Source organism: Hyperoodon ampullatus (assembly GCF_949752795.1).
Source record: "Hyperoodon ampullatus genome assembly, chromosome: 5".
Lineage (NCBI taxonomy): Eukaryota > Metazoa > Chordata > Mammalia > Artiodactyla > Ziphiidae > Hyperoodon > Hyperoodon ampullatus.
In genome coordinates, this window is record NC_136918.1 from 100903348 (window position 1) to 100925747 (window position 22400).

A 22400-nucleotide genomic window follows, 5' to 3' on the forward strand; every position below is an offset into this window, starting at 1 on the left:
AGGACACAAGAAAAATCTCAAATAAACAACCTAACCTACCACCTAAAAGAATTAGAAAAAGAAGAACAAAGCTGAAAGTTAGCAGAAGGAAGGAAATAGTAAAGATCAGAGGAGACATACATGAAATAGAGACTAAAAAGGCAATAGAAAAGATCAATGAAACTAAAAGTTAGTTCTTTGAAAGATAAACAAAATTGATACACCTTTAGCCAGACTCATTAAGAAAAAAATGAAGAGGGCCCAAATCAATAAAATAAGAAATGAAAAAGGAGAAGTTAAAACCAACACCATAGAAATATAAAGGATCATAAGAGACTATTATGAGCAACTATATGCCAATAAAATGGATAACCTGGAAAAACTGGACAAATTTCTAGAAATGTACAGTCTCCCAAGACTGAGCCAAGAAGAAATAGAAAATATGAACAGACCAATTACCAGTAATAAAATTGAGTCAGTAGTAAAAAAAAAAAATCCCAACAAATATAAGTCTAGGACCAGGTGGCTTCACAGGTGAACTTTATCAAATATTTAGAGATGAATTAACACCTATCTTTCTCAAACTATTCCAAAATGTGCAGAGGAAGGAACGCTTCCAAACTCATTCTATGAGGTTAGCACCACCCTAATACCAAAATCAGACAAAGATATCACACACACGCACACACACGCACACAAAATTACAGGCCAATATCACTGATGAACATACATGCAAAAATCCTCAACAAAATATTAGCAAACCAATGCAACAATACATCGATTCAACCCAGGGATGAAAGGAATTTTCAGTACCAACAAATCAATCATTGTGATACACCACATTAACAAGTTCAAGAATAAAAACCATATGATCACCTCAATAGATGCACAAAAAGCTTTGAAATAAATTCAATATTCATTAATGATTATAAAACTCTCTAGAGAGTGGGTACAGAGGGAACATACCTCAACATAATAAAGGCCACATATGACAAGTCAACAGCTAACATCATACTCGATGGTGAAAAGCTGACAGCACTTCCTCTAAGATCAAGAACAAGACAAGGATGCCCACTCTCACCACTTTCATATAAAACAGTTTTGGAATTCCTAGCAACAGTAGTCAGACAAGAAAAAGAAATAAAAGGAATCCACATTGGAAAGGAAGAAGTAAAACTATCACAAGGATCTGTCTGCAGATGGCATGATCCTATACATAGAAAATCCCAAAGATGCACCCCCAAAACTACTAGAGCTCATCAGTGAATTCAGTAAATTTTCAGGATACAAAATTAATATAAAGAAATCTGCTGCATTTCTATACACTAACAATGAACTATCAGAAAGAGAAAATAAGAAAACAATTCCATTTACAACTGCATCAAAAAGAATAAAATACCTATGAATAAACCTACCTAAGGAGGTAAAAGACCTGTACTCAGAAAACTATAACATGCTGATGAAAGAAACTGAAGATAACATAAACAGGTGGAAAGATACCATGGATTGCAAGAATTAACACTGTTAAAGTGACCATACTACCCAAGACAAAATACAGATTCAGTGCAATCCCTGTCAAAATACCAAGGGCATTTTTCACAGAACTAGAACAAATATTTTAAAAATTTGTATGGAAACACAGAAGACCCTGAATAGTCAAAACAATCTTGGGAAAGAAGAACAGAACTGGAGGAGTCATGATCCCTAATTTCAGACTATACTGCAAAGCTACAGTAATCAGAACAGTATAGTACTGGCAAAAAAACAGACACGTGGATCAGTGGAAGGATCCACTGATCCTTGTGATATACCACATTAGGATAGAGAGCCCAGAAATAAACACATGCACTTATGGTCATTTAATCTAACACACAGGAGGCAAGAATATACAACAGAGAAAAGACAGTCTCTTCAATAAGTGGTTCTGGGAAAACTGGACAGCTACATGTAAAAGAATGAAATTAGAACATTCTCTAACACTATATCTAAAAATAAACTCAAAATTCATTAAAGCCTACCTGAAATCATAAAACTCTTAGAAGAGAAAACAGGCAGAACACTCTTTGACATAAATCATAGCAATATTTTTTTGGCTCTGTCTCCTAAATCAAAGGAAATAAAAGCAAAAATAAACAAGTGGGACCTAATTAAAGTTAAGAGCTTTTGCACAACAAAGGAAACCAGTGACAAAAATGAACAGACAACCTACTGAATGGCAGAACTTATTTGCAAATGATATGACCAATAGGGGTTAATATCCAAACTATATGAACAGCTCATACAACTCAACATCAAAATAACAAACATCCCAATTAAAAAATGGTCAGAAGATTGAATAGACATTTTTCCAAAGAAGATATACACCTCACCAACAGGCACATGAAAAGATGCTCAACATCGTTAATCATCTGAGAAATGCAAATTAAAATTGCAATGATATCACCTCACACCTGTCAGAATGGCTATCATCAAAAAGAACACAAATAACAAATGTAGGTGTGGATGTAGAGCAAAGGGAACCCTTGTACACTGCCCGTTTGAATGTAAATTGGTGCAGCCACTATGGAAAACAGTATGGAGGTTTTTCAGAAAACTAAAAATAGAACTGTCATATGAGTCAGCAATTCCACTCAGGTATTTATCAAAAAAAAAACCCAAATACTAATTTGAAATGATACATGCACCCTAGTGTTCATAGTTGCCAAGATGTGAAAGCAACCTATGTGTCCATCAGCAGATGAATGGATAAAGAAGATGTGGTGTGTATATACAATGGCATACTACTCAGCCATGAAAAAGAATTAAATATCGCCATTTGCAACATGGATGGACTTGAAGGGTATTATGCTGAGTGAAATAAGTCAGGCAGAGAAAGGCAAATACTGTATGATATCACTTATATGTGGAATCTAAAAAATACGACAAGCTAGTGAATATAACATAAAAGGAACAGACTCGCAGACGTAGGGCGCAAACTAGTGGTCACCACTCAGGAGAGGGAAGGGTGGAGGAGCAAGGTAGGGGTAGGGGATTAAGAGGTTCAAACTACTATGTATAAAATAAATGAGCTACAAGAATATATTGTACGATACAGGGAATATAGCCAATATTTTATATTAACTATAAATGGAACATAACTTTTAAAAATTGTGAATCACTATGTTGTACACCTGAAACTTATATGATACTGTATTAACACATCAACTATACCTCAATAAAGAAAGGATGTGGAAGAAGGGAATAACACTATCAACTGACATTTATAGAACTCTTCACCCAAGAACAGCAAGATATACATTCTACGTAATTGCAGATGGAACATTCACCACTCAATTGTATATGTAAGGCCATATATTTCTAAGAATAAAAATCATGCAGAATAGGTTCTTTGATCACATGGAATTAAATCAGAAATCAATCACAAAAAGATACCTAGAAAATTCCCAAATATTTGGGAAATTAAATAATAATACACTACTAAATAATCCAAGCATCAAAGAAGAATTTACAAGGTAAGCCTGGAAAATACTTTGAGCCAAATAATAAAGAAAAGAAATATATCAAAATTTGTGAGATATAGCTAAATACTCAGAAAATATGTATTGCTTTAAATGCTTTTATTATAAAACAAAGGTGTAAAATGCTTTATTAGAAAAGAAAGGTGTAAAATCAACAATTTCCACTTCCATCTGAAAAAGATAAAATGAGATTCAATTTAAATACAGAAAGTTCATAATAAAAATGAAAGTTCTTAATAAAAAAAGAGAAGAAATTAATGAAATTTTAAAAAGACACACCCACAGAGGAAAGTACCAAAACCTAAAGCTGGTTCTTGGAAAATCAATAAAACCATAAACTCTTTAAAAGATGGAGCAAGAAAATGGGGAGGAAACATAAATTGTCAATATTAGAAATGAAAGAAGGTATGTATATCACACAGGTCTTACAGACATTAAAATGATAATGAGAGGATGTTACAAACAATTTTATGCCAATAAATTTCACAACTTAGATAAATTAACAAATTAACAAATTCAGTCACAAATTACTGAAAGTGACTCAAGAATACAGAACTTTAATAGCCTTACATCATTTAAAGAAACTGAATTTATAATTCATGCCCCCAACATACACAGAAAATCCTGACCCAGATGGCTTCACTGGTAGATTCTATTTTAGTGTTTAAGTAAGAAATAATACCAATTCTACACAAATCCAAAATATAAAAAAAAAATAGAGGAGGAGTAAATACTCTTCAAGTCATTTTATGAGGTCTCTACAGCCCTAATACAAAAATCAGGGGAGGCCATTGCAAGATAGGAAATGACAAAATGGAACCCATTATGCTAAGTGAAATAAGTCAGAGAAAGACAAATATCATATGATCTCACTTACATGTGGAATCTGAAGAAAACAAAACACAACAAACCGACAGATGCAGAGAAGAAACTGGCTGTTGTCAGAGGTGGCTGGGGTGGAGGGAGCTTGAGATGGGTGAAAGGGGCCAAAAAGTACAAACTTCCAGTCATCAAATAATTCATGAGATGTAATGTATAGCATGGTGACTACAGGTAGTAATACTGTATTGTGTATTTGAAAGTTGCTAAGACTAGATCTTAAAAGTTCTCGTCCCATAAAAAAAAACTGTGTTGTAAAAAAAAAAAAAAGATGTTAACTAGACTTATTATAGTGATCATTTCATAATACAGTTGACCCTGGCACAATGTGGGGGTGGGGCTCCAAACCCTGCACAGTCAAAAATCTGTGAATAACTTCGTTGCCGACCCTCTGTATCTGCGGTTCCACATTCGTGGATTCAATCAACTTCGAATCATGTAGTACTACTGTAGCATTATTTGAAAAAAATCTGCATATAAGCGAACCTGTGCAGGCCAAACCCCAGTTGTTCAAGTGGCCAACTGTATATACAAATATCAATTCATTATGCTGAATACCTGAAACTGATATAATATTATATGTGAATTATATCTCAAAAAAATGTTCACACCAGCTTTATTCATAATTGCCCTGAACTAGAAACAGCCCAGATATTAATCAACAAGAGACTGGATAAGCAAACTGTGGTATATTCATATAATAGAATATTACAAAGCAAGTAAAAGGAGTAAACAAGTGATACAACAATGTGGGTGACTCCCCAAAACATTATGCTGAATGAAAAAACCTAGGCACAAAAATGTATGTACCTTTCCCCTCATTTATATGAAATTGTAGAATAGGCAAAATTCTGGGGATCAAAATCAGATTAGTAGTTCCTCTGTTTCCAGGTGTGGGGTATTGATTGGAAAGGGGCATGAAGGAACTTTCTGAGGTGATGAAAATGTTCTGTTTCTTGATTGGGAATGTAGTTACATGAGTGTATGCATTTGTCAAAATTACAGAACTATATACTTAAGATCTGAGCATTTCACTGTATTACAACTTATACTTCAATTTTAAAAAAACTTCATATACGTTTCAGCTGAGAAATCCCTCCTTTGGGAATCTAACCTATAAAATAAATGTATCAGTAAGTACATAAAGATACATGGACAAGGCTTCAGTTGAGGAAATCAAGGTTCCCACGGTATTAAAAGCAGATTTTGTAGGAACTATTTCATTTTTTGGTCCATGTCAAAACACTTTTGGGGGAGAAAGTGGAAAGATTAACAAAAAGGGAATGTAGAATCAAAAGTGCCTTCTCAACCCAGATAAAAGACTAAGTTTTTAAAAGTGAAAAAGTCACATAAAAAGTACAGGCTGGATAATTTCCCCCCCAAATACTTGAATAAACTTGAGGTTGTCCAATAAAAATACCAAGGATATTATGGTTAAGCAGCAAGAATTGTTAGAAGTCCTTTTCTAAAACCACAGGTACAAAGGCCACTTAAAATCTTTTTGCATGAGTAAGGCTAAAAATGCAGAATTCCACAAAACTACTGGAAAACTTACTGTGGGAAAAAAAAGAATATCTAGCAACAGGTGAATGACTGAATAAACTGTGGTACATTCACAGTATGGCATATTAGGCATCATTAAAAAGAATAATTATATATATGCAATTTGACTTGAAAGGATTTCCATCATGCAGTGTTATTTGAGAAGAGGAAGATGCAGAAGAGTGTACAGAATGTGATCCTGTCTAGTAAATAATGATGACAGTTCTCATAGCGCCCAACCCTGTACAGTGTGCCCTCTGTATCCGTGGACTCCACACCCACAAATTCGACCAACTGTGAATGGAAAACACGCCGGGAAAAAAATTACAGAAAGTTCCCAAAAGCAAAACTTGAATTTACCATGCACTGGCATTATTTACATAGTATTTATATTTTCTTAGGTATTATAAGCATGTAGAGATTAATTAAAGTATATGGGACAGGAAGCCCCAGCGAGGAGCCAGCCGGGCAACCAGCCAGTCTGCCAGCCAGCCTGTGGCCGCTGCAGCCGCCGCCGCCGCTGCCGCCACCGCAGCACAAGAGCAGACGCGACGCGGCGCGGGGCTCGGGCCGGGGCGCGCGGTGCCCTCGCTCCTTGCCGCGCCAGCCGCCGCGCAATCTGAGCCGTGTGGATGAAAGGCTCTTGGTGCTTCAGCCAGGAGTCAGTGCTGTGCCTCTGAAGTGGGAGAGCCAACTTCAGGACACGGGTCCACAAGAGACCTCCCAGCTCCACATAATATCAAGCGGCGAAAATCTCCCAGAGATCTCCATCTCAACACCAGCACCCAGCTTCACTCAACGACCAGCAAGCTACAGTGCTGGTCACCCTATGCCAAGCAACTAGCAAGGCAGGAACACAACCCCACCCATTAGCAGAGAGGCTGCCTAAAAACATAATAAGGCCATAGGCACCCCAAAACACACCACCAGACGTGGACCTGCCCACCAGAAAGACAAGATCAAGCCTCAACCACCAGAACACAGGCACTAGTCCCCCCCACCAGGAAGCCTACACAACCTACTGAAACAACCTTAGCCACTGGGGACAGACACCAAAAACAACGGGAACTACGAATCTGCAGCCTGCAAAAAGGAGACCCCAAACACAGTAAGATAAGCAAAATGAGAAGACAGAAAAACACACAGCAGGGGAAGGAGCAAGATAAAAATCTACCAGACCTAACAAATGAAGAGGTAATAGGCAGTCTACCTGAAAAAGAATTCAGAATAATGATAGTAAAGATGATCCAAGATTCTATTTCCAAGATCCAAAATCTTGGAAATAGAATAGACAAAATGCAAGAAACAGTTAACAAGGACCTAGAAGAACTAAAGATGAATCAAGCATCGATTAAAAACACAATAAATGAAATGAAAAATACTCTAGATGGGATCAATAGCAGAATAACTGAGGCAGAAGAACGGATAAGTGAGGTGGAAGATAAAATAGTGGAAATAACTGATGCAGAGCAAAATAAAGAAAAAAGAATGAAAAGAACAGAGGACAGTCTCAGAGACCTCTGGGACAACATTAAACACACCAACATTCGAATTATAGGGGTTCCAGAAGAAGAAGAGAAAAAGAAAGGGACTGAGAAAATATTTGAAGAGATTATAGTTGAAAACTTCCCTAATATGGGAAAGGAAATAGTTAATCAAGTCCAGGAGGCACAGAGAGTCCCATACAGAATAAATCCAAGGAGAAATACGCCAACACACATATTAATCAAACTGTCAAAAATTAAACACAAAGAAATCATATTAAAAGCAGCAAGGGAAAAAAAACAAATAACACACAAGGGAATCCCCATCAGGTTAACAGCTGATCTCTCAGCAGAAACTCTACAAGCCAGAAGAGAGTGGCAGGACATACTTAAAGTGATGAAGGACAGAAAACTGAAACCAAGATTACTCTACCCAGCAAGGATCTCATTCAGATTTGATGGAGAAATTAAAACCTTTACAGACAAGCAAAAGCTGAGAGAGTTCAGCACCACCAAACCAGCTTTACAACAAATGCTAAAAGAACTTCTCTAGGCAAGAAACACAACAGAAGGAATATACCTACAATAACGAACCCAAAGCAATTAAGGAAATGGGAATAGGAACATACATATCAATAATTACCTTAAATGTAAATGGATTAAATGCTCTCACCAAAAGACATAGACTGGCTGAATGGATACAAAAACAAGACCCATATATATGCTGTCTACAAGAGACCCACTTCAGACCTAGAGACACATACTGATTGAATGTAAGGGGATGGAAAAAGATATTCCATGCAAATGGAAACCAAAAGAAAGCTGGAGTAGCAATTCTTATATCAGACAAAATAGACTTTAAAATAAAGACTATTAGAAGAGACAAAGAAGGACACTACATAATGATAAAGGGATCGATCCAAGAAGAAGATATAACAATTGTAAATATTTATGCACCCAACATAGGAGCACCTCAACAAATAAGGCAAATACTAACAGCCATAAAAGGGGAAATCGACAGTAACACACTCATAGTAGGGGACTTTAACACCCCACTTTCACCAATGGACAGATCATCCAAAATGAAAATAAATAAGGAAACACAAGCTTTAAATGATACATTAAACAAGATGGACTTAATTGATATTTATAGGACATTCCATCCAAAAACAACAGAATACACATTTTTCTCAAGTGCTCAAGGAACATTCTCCAGGATACATCATATCTTGGGTCACAAATCAAGCCTTGGTAAATTTAAGAAAATTGAAATTGTATCAAGTATCTTTTCCGACCACAATGCTATGAGACTAGACATCAATTACAGGAAAAGATCTGTAAAAAATACAAACACATGGAGGCTAAACAATACACTACTCAATAACGAAGTGATCACTAAAGAAATCAAACAGGAAATTAAAAAATACCTAGAAACAAATGACAATGGAGACACAACGACCCAAAACCTATGGGATGCAGCAAAAGCAGTTCTAAGGGGGAAGTTTATAGCAATACAATCCCACCTTAAGAAACAGGAAACATCTCGAGTAAACAACCTGACCCTGCACCTAAAGCAATTAGAGAAAGAAGAACAAAAAAACCCCAAAGTTAGCAGAAGGAAAGAAATCATAAAGATGAGATCAGAAATAAATGAAGGAAACGATAGCAAAGATCAATAAAAGTAAAAGCTGGTTCTTTGAGAAGATAAACAAAATTGACAAACCATTAGCCAGACTCATCAAGAAAAAAAGGAAGAAGACTCAAATCAATAGAATTAGAAATGAAAAAGGAGAAGTAACATCTGACACTGCAGAAATACAAAAGATCATGAGAGATTACTACAAGCAACTCTATGCCAATAAAATGGACAACCTGGAAGAAATGGACAAATTCTTAGAAATGCACAACCTACCAAGACTGACTCAGGAAGAAATAGAAAATATGAATAGACCAATCACAAGCACTGAAATTGAAACTGTGATTAAAAATCTTCCAACAAACAAAAGCCCAGGACCAGATGGCTTCACAGGCGACTTCTAACAAGCATTTAGAGAAGAGCTAACACCCATCCTTCTCAAACTCTTCCAAACAATTTCAGAGGAAGGAACACTCCCAAACTCATTCTACGAGGCCACCATCACCTTGATACCAAAACCAGGAAAGGATGTCACAAAGAAAGAAAACTACAGGCCAATATCACTGATGAACATAGATGCAAAAATCCTCAACAAAATACTAGCAAACAGAATCCAACAGCACATTAAAAGGATCATACACCATGATCAAGTGGGGTTTATTCCAGGAATGCAAGGATTCTTCAATATACGCAAATCAATCAATGTGATACACCATATTAACAAATTGAAGGAGAAAAACCATATGATCATCTCAATAGATGCAGAGAAAGCTTTCGACAAAATTCAACACCCATTTATGATAAAAACTCTGCAGAAAGTAGGCATAGAGCGAACTTTCCTCAACATAATAAAGGCCATATATGACAAACCCACAGCCAACGTTGTCCTCAATGGTGAAAAACTGAAACCATTTCCACTAAGATCAGGAACAAGACAAGGCTGCCCACTCTCACCACTCTTATTTAACCTAGTTTTGGAAGTTTTAGCCACAGCAATCAGAGAAGAAAAGGAAATAAAAGGAATCCAAATTGGAAAAGAAGAAGTAAAACTGTCACTCTTTGCAGATGACATGATACTATACATAGAGAATCCTAAAGATGCTACCAGAAAACTACTAGAGCTAATCAATGAATTTGGTAAAGTAGCAGGATACAAAATTAATGCACAGAAATCTCTGGCATTCCTGTACACTAATGATGAAAAATCAGAAAGTGAAATTAAGAAAACACTCCCATTTACCACTGCAACAAAAAGAATAAAATATCTAGGAATAAACCTACCTAAGGAGACAAAAGACCTGTATGTAGAAAATTATAAGACACTGATGAAAGAAATTAAAGATGATACAAATAGATGGAGAGATATACCATGCTCCTGGATTGGAAGAATCAATATTGTCAAAATGACTCTACTACCCAAAGCAATCTACAGATTCAACGCAATCCCTATCAAACTACCATTGGCATTTTTCACAGAACTAGAACAAAAAATTTCAAAATTTGTTTGGAAAAACAAAAGACCCCGAATAGCCAAAGCAATCTTGAGAACGAAAAACGGAGCTGGAGGAATCAGGCTCCCTGACTTCAGACTATACCACAAAGCTACAGTAATCAAGACAGTGTGGTACTGGCACAAAAACAGAAAGATAGATCAATGGAACAGGATAGAAAGCCCAGAGATAAACCCACACACATATGGTCAACTTATCTTTGATAAAGGAGGCAGGAATGTACAGTGGAGAAAGGACAGCCTCTTCAATAAGTGGTGCTGTGAAAACTGGACAGGGACATGTAAAAGTATGAGATTAGATCATTCCCTAACACCATACACAAAAATAAGCTCAAAATGGATTAAAGACCTAAATGTAAGGCCAGAAACTATCAAACTCTTAGAGGAAAACATAGGCAGAACACTCTATGACATAAATCACAGCAAGATCCTTTTGGACCCACCTCCTAGAGAAATGGAAATAAAAACAAAGATAAACAAATGGGACCTAATGAAACTTCAAAGCTTTTGCACAGCAAAGGAAACCATAAACAAGACCAAAAGACAACCCTCAGAATGGGAGAAAATATTTGCAAATGAAGCAACTGACAAAAGATTAATCTCCAAAATTTATAAGCAGCTCATGCAGCTCAATAGCAAAAAAACAAACAAGCCAATCCAAAAATGGGCAGAAGACTTAAATAGGCATTTCTCCAAAGAAGATATACAGACTGCCAACAAACACATGAAAGAATGCTCAACATCATTAATCATTAGAGAAATGCAAATCAAAACTACAATGAGATATCATCTCACACCAGTCAGAATGGCCATCATCAAGAAATCTAGAAACAATAAATGCTGGAGAGGGTGTGGAGAAAAGGGAACACTCTTGCACTGCTGGTGGGAATGTGAATTGGTACAGCCACTATGGAGAACGGTATGGAGGTTCCTTAAAAAACTACAAATAGAACTACCATATGACCCAGCAATCCCACTACTAGGCATATACCCTGAGAAAACCATAATTCAAAGAGACATGTACCAAAATGTTCATTGCAGCTCTATTCACAATAGCCCGGAGCTGGAAACAATCTAAGTGTCCATCATCGGATGAATGGATAAAGAAGATGTGGCACATATATACAATGGAATATTACTCAGCCATAAAAAGAAATGAAACTGAGCTATTTATAATGAGGTGGATAGACCTAGAGTCTGTCATACAGAGTGAAGTAAGTCAGAAAGAGAAAGACAAATACCGTATGCTAACACATATATATGGAATTAAAAAAAAAATGTCATGAAGAACCTAGGGGTAAAACGGGAATAAAGACACAGACCTACTTGAGAATGGACTTGAGGACATGGGGAGGGGGAAGGGTAAGCTGTGACAAAGCGAAAGAGAGGCATGGACATATATACACTACCAATCGTAAGGTAGATAGATAGTGGGAAGCAGCCGCAGAGCACAGGGAGATCAGCTCGGTGCTTTGTGACTGCCTGGAGGGGTGGGATGGGGAGGGTGGGAGGGAGGGAGATGCATGAGGGAAGGGATGTGGGAACAGATGTATATGTATGACTGATTCACTTTGTTATAAAGCAGAAACTAATAAAAAAATGAAAGAAAATAAAGTATATGGGAGGATGTGCATAGATTCTATGCAAATACTACACCATTTTATATAAGGGACTTGAGCAACCACAGCTCTTGGTATCCTTGGGGATCCTAGAATCAATCTCCCATAGATACCAAGGGCGACTGTATGTATCTTTGGTACCTGTATATGTTTGTGTATGTATATATGATATGAAATATAGATAAAGGTATAAAAGAAAAAGTACCAAACTGTTAACATTGATATCTTCAAAGAGGATTGGAGGGCTCGGAGTAGTTTAAAAACAGAAAAGATCTGTTTTAAAAGAATTCCCACAATAAATATCTAAGAAATGCTGTGATCACACACAGACACACACACACACACACACACACACACACACACACATAAAAAGATGGTAACCAAAAAAATTTTAATGTGTTGAAACATCGATTTTTACTTTCTTCCTTATTCTTTTTCCATCCACATATTTTGCTATTGACACATTACTTACATAATCGAAAAAAAGGGCATTTTCATTTTCAGGGAAATAAAAACACTGCAAAAAGCTTTGAAATTTAAAAAATATATGGTACTGAAAGTAAAGATATTGTTAATTCTGCATAATTAATGTTTTAAAATTCAAAAATTTTAAATAAAAGATCACATAGTGTAAACAACACGTTTTGCTTACACCAAAGAACAAAACATCGTACATAAACAGACCCCAAAGCACAGACATCACAGACTGAAAGACACACACATGTACCTGGATGATTCAGTAGAGTATCAAGTTCTTCTTTGGCCACAACCATTCTTAATCTATCACTACTATCAATGACAAAAATAATGGCTTGTCCTTCTCTGTATAATATAAAGAATGAGAAATATTAAAGACAAACTTGAACATTTTTCTATGTTTACTATCCATTTGCAATTCCTAACCTGTGTATTATGTCTTCATGTCCTATGTCCATTTATACATTACAGGCTTTGGTTTATATGAGTAATTAATATATTAACCATGTTAGTCATATTTCATATAAAATAATTTCTTTTCATTTGGATAATAATATGGTTAATTTAGTGACATTTCATAATTTTAAAAAATAACTAGTAAAACCATAATCCTATTACACAGATACAACCATTAATATTTTCATGTAAATCATTTTCAACATTTCCTTTGTGTATATTCATATATGAATATCTACATCTGTATTTAAATGGAATCCTGCTGTTTTATACTGCCTTTCTGAAATATATGTACATTTCCCTGATCTTTCTTTGCAGTATAGTTTGAACTACTTTTATATGAAACATTAAAGCTCTACACCAGTGTTTCTCAAATATTTTTTACCATAACCATAGTGAGAAATATATTTTACATTAAGATGCAGTTAGACACATAAGTATATGTAAATATATTTGAAATAGTCTCCTGAGACAATACTTACAAAGAGCTTTTATTTTATTCTATTTGACTTTTAAGCTGATAACCAGCCACTGAAATGGTATAAGGATTCACTTATAGATCACAGCGGCACTTCAAAAATCACTGATTTCCTTCGCATCTTTCTTTTAATGATTATAAAGTATAATGGACGTGTCATTAAATATTGTATCAAACTTCTAGTTTTGGACTTCATAGGTTACTTCCAATTTTCATTACTATGAAAAACTTTGGGATAAACATCTTCCTAAATACATTTTAAAAATTTCTTGATACTTTAAGATCTGTTCTTAGGAATAAAATTTCCAGGAATACATACAAAATTTAAAGTTTTAGATAAACATTGATAAATTATCCTCTGGAAATGTTATATCAATTTATACTACTATCAGCATGTTTCCCACTCCCTTGCCAGCATGGCTCTTATCATTCTTTTCAATTTTTTACCATCTTAACAGCATATTATTTTACTTTGTATTTTGTTAATTGCTCATTAAGTTCAATATATTTTCATATATTTATTGGACATTTATATATTTTTTGTGACTCAGTGTAATCATAAATTAAGATTTTAAAGTTCAATGCCATTAGTAACCACATGCATTTAAAAATAAAACAACTTTTTAATACTATTTTCTCCTATCATTTAAAAAATGAATGCAGATTATCACAGTCACATATTACTAGTGGATATAGAAACTGATATAATTGGAAATATCTATCAAGAGCTTTAAAAATGTTCACTTTGAGCCAGTAATTTCATTTCTGGAATTTATACTAAGGAAACATGAAGTATGACAGAGATTTATACAGTAATATGTTAACTGAAGAATTGCCTATAATCTTCAAAAACTGAGAACAGTCTTTATGTCCAAAAATAGAGAAATGATTAAGCAAATTCGGGTACAGGAATATGAAAAAATATTAGGCCTCCATGAGAGTTACATCCTTTCTATGTTTTTCCTGATTCACCCTTATCATAGAATGTTAACTGAAAAACTATATAGTACATGGTACATACTGTAGAAGTCTCCTTTCTCAATTATGTAAAGTGTATATTATATATTTCAAAATAGAAGAAACACACCCAAAAGATTAACAGTGGTAAATTTATTAGTAGTGAGATTTACAGGAAACAATGTTTAAATATGCTTTTCTATATTTTCCAAACATTAACTCCTTTCCAAATATGCACTTTTTATGCTTTATTACTTTTTTATATTCTAAGAGTAATATGCAAAAATTATACAATAATTAACATTACAGAGTCATACAAATGACAAACTAAACTTCCTTTATAATCTTATTCCCAAAACAAATGCTACTAATGGTGCGGTACATATTCCACTAAGAATTTTCTTCTCTCTCCATATATATTAAGCACATACTTTTATTAAGAATAATTTTTTTCTTCATATAATTGATATGAAAAAATGTCATTATAAATCATTCTCAACACACATTCTTCTCTGTGTATCTTTGCCCAGTAGTCCTAGTCATACTGTACTTTTCTGAAAGCAAAAATTATGGCTGCAGGGCATGAACATTTTTCATTTTAACAGATATTGATAAATTATCCTAAGAAAGATGGTACATTCTCACTACAAGAGTGGCTTATTTTGCCAACAGTAGACTTAATTAATCTTTTTAACCTCTTTCAGTCTAATAGATTAAAATGCACTTGTTCTTTCACAATCAGAAAAGTACAGAGATAGAGGAAATAAATTTACTATTACTGTAGACTTCTCAACAGTAACCATATTCAGCATTCCACCTAAAATGTACCTATAATATTCCTGAATTCATTAACTTCTTCCAAAAAGATTTTGAAGAAAAAGAAGTTAAAGTCAGAAAAAAAAGCTTCCTTTTTTGAAGTACTATTTTTTATGCAGTATTATGTTTTCTGTAATTAAAATAAATGTTACATTTTTTAAAGTAATTAAAGTAAATACATTTTTTTTTAGAAGAAAGAATTGTTTACCTACTAATTGGAAGAAGAATAAACAAATCCTATACTGAAAACTGCCGTTTCCTTAAAAACAAAAACACCTCACATTTCCCCCAGAGAATTTTTTTTTTTTTTTTTTTTTTTTTTTTTTTTTTTTTTTTTTGCGGTAGGCGGGCCTCTCACTGTTGTGGCCTCTCCCCCTGCGGAGCACAGGCTCCGGAGCACAGGCTCAGTGGCCATGGCTCACGGGCCCAGCCGCTCCGCGGCATGTGGGATCTTCCCAGACCGGGGCACGAACCCGTGTCCCCTGCATCGGCAGGCGGACTCTCAACCACTGCGCCACCAGGGAAGCCCTCCCCCAGAGAATTTATTGCAGGATACCACAAACATTCCACCCTTCCTTTTCCAAACTGGCCCTCAAATCTGAAGCATTCTTCTCTTTCTACCTCAGAGGTCCTCTGGCTCTATATGATTTAAATAGCCCTTCAATATGAAAAGAATATCTGGAATAAATCTCCTTTGGTTCCTACCCAAGGAATAAAACATTTGTCCCCACATTAGCATGAAAGAATTAGCCAATGAGGGGGCTTCCCTGGTGGTGCAGTGGTTGAAAATCTGCCTGCTAATGCAGGGGACACGGGTTCGAGCCCTGGTCTGGGAAGATCCACATGCCGCGAAGTAACTAGGCCCATGAGCCACAACTACTGAGCCTGCGCTTCTGGAGCTTGTGCTCCACAACAAGAGAGGCCGCGATAGTGAGAGACCCGCGCACCGCGATGAAGAGTGGCCCCAGCTTGCTGCAACTAGAGAAAGCCCACGCACAGAAACGAAGACCCAACACAGCAAAAATAAATAAATTAATTAATAAACTCCTATCCCCAACATTTTCTTAAAAAAAAAAAAAAAAAGAATTAGCCAATGAAAATTAAAATCTGATCTGGCAGTCATCACACACCATTTCAAGACAAGAGTTCATAAGAACAAAAGTGCATTTAGTGAAGAGATACTGTTTATAAATTTCAGACTCCAAAAGTGAGTTACACTCATCTTAAATGAAGAAGTCCTAGCAATATTACAAGTTTAATGAATTTATTTTAACATCGCATGCAAATCTTGAGAAGGTATAACACACTCGGATCCTAGCAACTTGACAGCTGTTAATCTGAAGAAATTGGTGAGCACTTGATTTGCACATGCTAAAAATATCTTGTTTAGAATTGCTTGTAGAACACATGGATCAACTATTAGTGCTGTTATTTTAACTAAATTTATACAGTTAGTATTTACTGATCTATCTGGCCAGAATCATACTTGGTCTTGAAGAAATACTGAATTAAAAAAAAATCCCTGCCCTTGAGAAGTTCATAATCCCACTAGGGAGGCAGCTATGGTACATGAGTTAAAGATGTAATAAGTACGATTCAAGAGATATGAATGGACGAAGTACCGTGTCAACACGGGGGACAGAATAACTGGGCAAAACAGTGGAATTCTTCATAGAGGAGGTGATTTTTGAGCTAGTCCTTAAAGAACAAATATATTAACCTTAAGTTGCAGAGAAGTAGGGTAGAATAGGACATTAAAAACAGACAGAACAACATATGCAAGGTCAGGAAGAATCTGAAGCATTTGAGAAATAATGTGAAGTATGATTATACTTTTTTTAAAAATTAGGAAGTATACTTAAATTATATAAAGAATAAGCATTGCAACCTAGCCCATGTAATCCTTTGGATTTCTAATCATTACTGGTTATTAAAATATAACCATCTAGTTTACCAACATTCACAAACATACTTACTTATAATAGTGTTCCCAGAGATTTCTGTATCTTCCTTGACCTGACATGTCAAACACTGTAAAAGACAAACTATAAAACAAAACAAACAAAATGAAAAAACATGACTACATTATAAGGTAGTAAAAGTGTAACTTTTACTTAAAATTTTAAATTATTTTCAATCAAAGAAACCACCCTTGAATATACAATATTCAACTTGGGCCAGCTTTCAAGTACAAGTGCCATAGAATGAATTTTTTTGAATATAAATATGATTTTACAATGAGTAACATATAAAAAAGATATTTCCTTTGCTAGTGAGGTTGTCAGAGTTTATCTAAACTCTGAATTCTTTAGAATAATCCAGAGGTAGTGGTACAAATATTTAAAATCTATGGGCTTCTGAAATAGCAAATTACTTTTTTCTAAGAGTAGGAGGAATAACTATGTAGATCTAATATCATTTTTCACCCACAACTTCTTAATCACAAGTTTAATAAAATGAATTACCTGGACGATTTGAATTTCTCTATGCTGAATCCTATCGTTGGAACTATATCTTGAGATTGAGCCTTTAAGAGAGAAGACAAAGTTTAGAAATTTGCAATTACCAAAGATGAATTTTTCCTCACGTTAAAAAAAAAAAGCACCCAGATTTTCCAGTTCTAAAATCTGCCACTAAGGAGATGACAGGATTAAACAAAATTATAAATTTTGCAATGAGATCACTGTGTGTGAATTCTTTATAAAGTTTACGGTTTACTAATTATAAATCTGCATGTGTGTCTTCACATTCACATTTTGTGGCTTGCTGCAAGTTACCACAGACTTAAAGTGGTTTCAAAAGTCTCCTTCAGCTCACATATAGGACTTTCTAATCTTTCATACTTATTGAGTTTATATATGCTACAGAGGACTGTGCTCGTGTGTAGATGGTGAATATACATGGTCCCTGCTCTCATGGAATTTATAACCTGGAGGAGGTAAACCGCAATAAACAACTGAGTTACAAGTGAACACAATTTTGAGCAGTGCTCAGTGCAATGAAAGGTGATTGAGGGTGGGAGGCAATGGGGCAGAGGAGGGTTAGTATAGAAGAGCCTCTCTGATGAGGGGACATCTCACCCAGGAGTGAATGTTAAGAAGGGGAAAGGCTATGACAAGATATTGGCAAAGAACATTCCAGTCAAAGGAATTAGCCAGGGCATGACCTCAAGGCGGGGAGGAACTCACCACTCAGAAAAAGTAGAAGGCCTGTATGTCTAAAGTATATTTAGTAAGGGAAAGAGCTGTACGTAATCAAGTAAGATAGGTAGGGCCTTGAAGGCCATGGTGGGAACTGTGTGGAAAAGAGATTGCAAGGGGGCAAGAGTATAGTGGGAGACCTGCTGACACATCCCACAGGCAAGTAAAAGGCCTTAAATGGACAAGTTAGCTCATCAAATGCATCATAATACTTCTATCATCAAAACTTTCTCCTTTTGAATAAAAATCCATTCACCTTCTGACCCAGATGCCTAGGATTTATTCTCAACTTCTCCCCCTTTTACATTCCCTATACAACCGTTCTCTAAGCTTTATTGGTTCTATCTCACTAACTTAGCTCAGGCCCTTATGGTTTCTTGCTTCAAATTACTACGACAGCCTCCTGATTACTCCTAATTGCTAATATACTACCTAAACAGGTTACTTAACTTCTCTTAGCCAGGGGTCCCCAATCCCGGGCCTTGGACCGGTAGCGGTCCGTGGCCTGTAAGGATCTGGGCAGCACAGCAGGAGGTGAGTGGTGGGTGAGCGAGCAAAGCTTCATATGCCGCTCCCCATTGCTCCCCATCGCTCGCATTACCGCCTGAACCATCCCCACCAACCCCCCTGCACCCCCACTGTGGAAAAACTGTCTTCCATGAAACTGGTCCCTGGTGCCAAAAAGGTTGGGGACCGCTGCTCTAAGGCTTAATTTTCCCAAATGTAAAATATATTATTACTATCCTTAACTCATAATGTTATCATGAGAATTAAATAAGTTAATGGATGCAAAATACTCAACATAGTGTCTGGTCCATAGTAAATGCTCAACAAATGTTTGCTATTATTAGAATTACACTCTCACTGATTTCAGTTTCATTCGCCATTTTTCTCCATACTGCCCAAAGTGTAACTTAAAACAATTTCCTTTCAGTTCATCTTGTTGCTTTTGTGTAAAAACAGGAGAAGTAGAGGGGAAATTGTTGCTCCACATCATTATGTTCACTTCGGTAGTGTACTCCTGAAAATTTAAAGTTCAAATCGAAAGACAGAAGGTGAAAAGTCACTGTAGCTTTGTCACCTCAATAGTAATGTGCTAGTGAAAAGACCTCCCAGAGCTGCCCTGGTTTTGGCTTTCTGAGATTTGTTTATTCAGCTTTTCCTTTCATCCTGTGAGCTGCCTAGTATTCTTCCAAAAATATCTCTTTTTGTTTATGTTAGACAGATTTTATCTCCTGATACTCGGATTCCTGCCTCATACATTAGGGGTCTTTTATTGCACGGCAAACTTTGGAATAAAGAGTTTCCTAATTTTTGTTGTCCCAAAATGCAACACTGTTTCGATTTTATGGATTTTCATGTGCCAACCATGTGATAAAATCATCAGCAATTATTATTAGGAAAAACATAATAATAAAAAAGCTAAAAGTTTAAAGAAATCTCAGAAAATATACCTCAAATGAGTAGCTTTGTCTTCAGTGAACTGTAATTAGAAATTGGCCTAGCCTCTTCACAATCACCCAGTTTCCTCACAAACTCTTTCTGTTTCCAGACGAGCTACCCTTTAACTTGCTGTTTTAATAGGGATAAAATTAATCAACTTTCTTTTCTTCCCCTCACTTCTAAAGTTCTATTGGAAGATAATTAGAAAGAAGAAACTCCGCAAATTAATCAGGATAGGACAAGATATGTGGGCTGGTACTTCCAGATTTTCCTCTAAACAATTCCGAAATAGTCTCCACCGATTAACTTTCCTCTGCTCTATCCAGGAACAAATACATTTGGTAATTCTCTAAATTGGACAGGGAATGCTTACAAAGCAAGCAAAGGGCACAGGAATTATTACCTAAGTGGACTAGGCTATCTGAGACAGCCCAGGAATAGACCAACATCAATAAGAGTAGAACAAGATTTCTAAGAGAGGCCCTATTTGGTTAGCTTTATTAAGACTGCTAAAAATGATATCCTTGGTGCTATCGATCATTACTCCCTGCCCAAAAATAAAAATTAAAAAAAAATCACCCATCAGTCCATTTGTCCAAAAATACATTTAACTACTAAGCAATATTCTAGGTGTCTGGGATTCAGTATTGAACAATACAAGATCTATACTCTTATGGAATTTAATTTTATAATGAAAAATTTAATAAACAACAACTGTATATGCAAGGTAATTTCAGATTGTTTTAAGTGTTAAGAATATAAAACTGGATGATGTGATAGAATGAGAGCATTTATGTTGGGGAGTGGGGCAAAAGTGGGAATTTTAGAAGAAAGGTGTTTACAGAGCACATCTCAAGAAAATGACAGCTAAGATCAGGTTCTTGGAAAGTTATCAAGTTAAAATGTACCTCCTCTCTCTCTATTCATCAGTTTAGAAAACCTAGATCAGTAACCTTAGTATATTAACAATAAATGAACATTAGGACAGCTTAATATTAAAAACTAGTTTGGGTTCAGGAAGTATCTTGTTATCTAGAAACTGATTTTATCCCCCCAAAATAAGATACTATAAAATGAGATATGTGATTTCTTTTGCAAGATATTTCCTAATAGAGCATTGTAGATTTCTATTATTCACCTTAATTCATTAAAAATAATGAATTTCTCACAGTGGATGTAAGCTCACAAGAGACTTTTCTTGAGTTCAAAGGTAGGGAGGAAGCAAGTGTTATATCTGTGCCTGAATGACAGAGGTTTTGGGGTTTTTAAGAAGTCCCATTTCAAGTGTCCTCTTGGCTACTGTCACCAAGTTTTTTTTTTTTTAATTTTTTTAAAGTAAAGCAACTTACTCTGCTCTCAGGATGTAGAGGTTAATTGTTCTCAGGAGACAGGATAGCTGCCTAAAGATTAAGGCTCAGGAAGTGGTGTCAGAAATTAGGCTACCTCCTTAAAAATAGCCCTGGAGATAGTCTAGGCTAGTTCCATAATTCATCAGAGGTAGCAGAGAGATAGGTATGTTGGAAAGCAAAAGAAGATTAATTAAAAAGCCTTACTTACTGGCTGCAAGCCCAGGTTTTCCTGAGGACTCTCCCTGACTAATGTGGTGTGTTAGGCAGGGTTAGCAGATCTTTCACAAGACTAGTCTGAAATTGGGATATCAGAATATTTCAAGATGATAAAGACTGAGCTCATGCTGCCTCCTTCCCCTTCTGCCCCAAACAAATGACCAATAATGTTTGGAGAAGAAAGCTGTTCTCATCCATATCAAAGATTATCCCTATGGTAATAACCATGTCTTGGGACAGAAGATCACTATACTGCTGGGGATGAGATGGAAAAAGATAATGTAATTTCTGTTTTGTTCTTTGAATGATATTTCTGCCAATTTGAGTATGGTAGGCACTGGGGGCGTTGGTCCACTTTGGGGCTATTAACTGTGGCTCTGGTTTCAATCATTTTGTACTTATTTGAGACTACTTTTACAAAAAAATTACTTTTGAGGATATTCCTTCATGTGGAGAGAAATGGAAATATCTCCTGTAGGATAGGACCTAAAGGACCTTACCTAAAGAATTTCCTTATAATCTTGCTCACAGCCCTACCTGCAGAAGTGCAGGTCACCAGCCCAAAAGACTGGGGTCAGCTAATAGTTTAACTATTAGCTGATAGCTGATCCATGGAACTAATTATGGACCCAAGCACAGCTGCATGTGGTTCTATTTTTACCATACATCCATCATTCTCTAAATTCAATTCAGACCCCATTCAATTGGGTAGGATGCTATATCTTCCTCTCAAGGACTGTTAAAGAAATCTCTCATAATCACCTAGGTCAGGAGACAGACTCCAATGTATATGGACTTTTTGACCTGTTCTTTTCCTTACTGGGGAAGAATCTCTTTTTCT

The 22400-nt window shown here is 35.8% G+C and overlaps 1 protein-coding gene across 2 annotated transcripts in view; it reads right to left on the minus strand.

The window, feature by feature from the left end:
* The window catches only part of ARL6 (ARF like GTPase 6), a gene marked incomplete at its 5' end in the record, with an annotated part of 53891 nt that overhangs the window by 15055 nt on the left and 16436 nt on the right, over nucleotides 1–22400 (minus strand). For both annotated transcript variants that reach the window (XM_079704254.1, XM_079704253.1), the window contains 3 exons: nucleotides 12895–12989; nucleotides 17328–17396; nucleotides 17817–17878. In XM_079704254.1, coding sequence (XP_079560380.1) covers nucleotides 12895–12989; nucleotides 17328–17396; nucleotides 17817–17878 — 226 coding nt within the window. The remainder of the gene's footprint in view (nucleotides 1–12894; nucleotides 12990–17327; nucleotides 17397–17816; nucleotides 17879–22400) is intronic.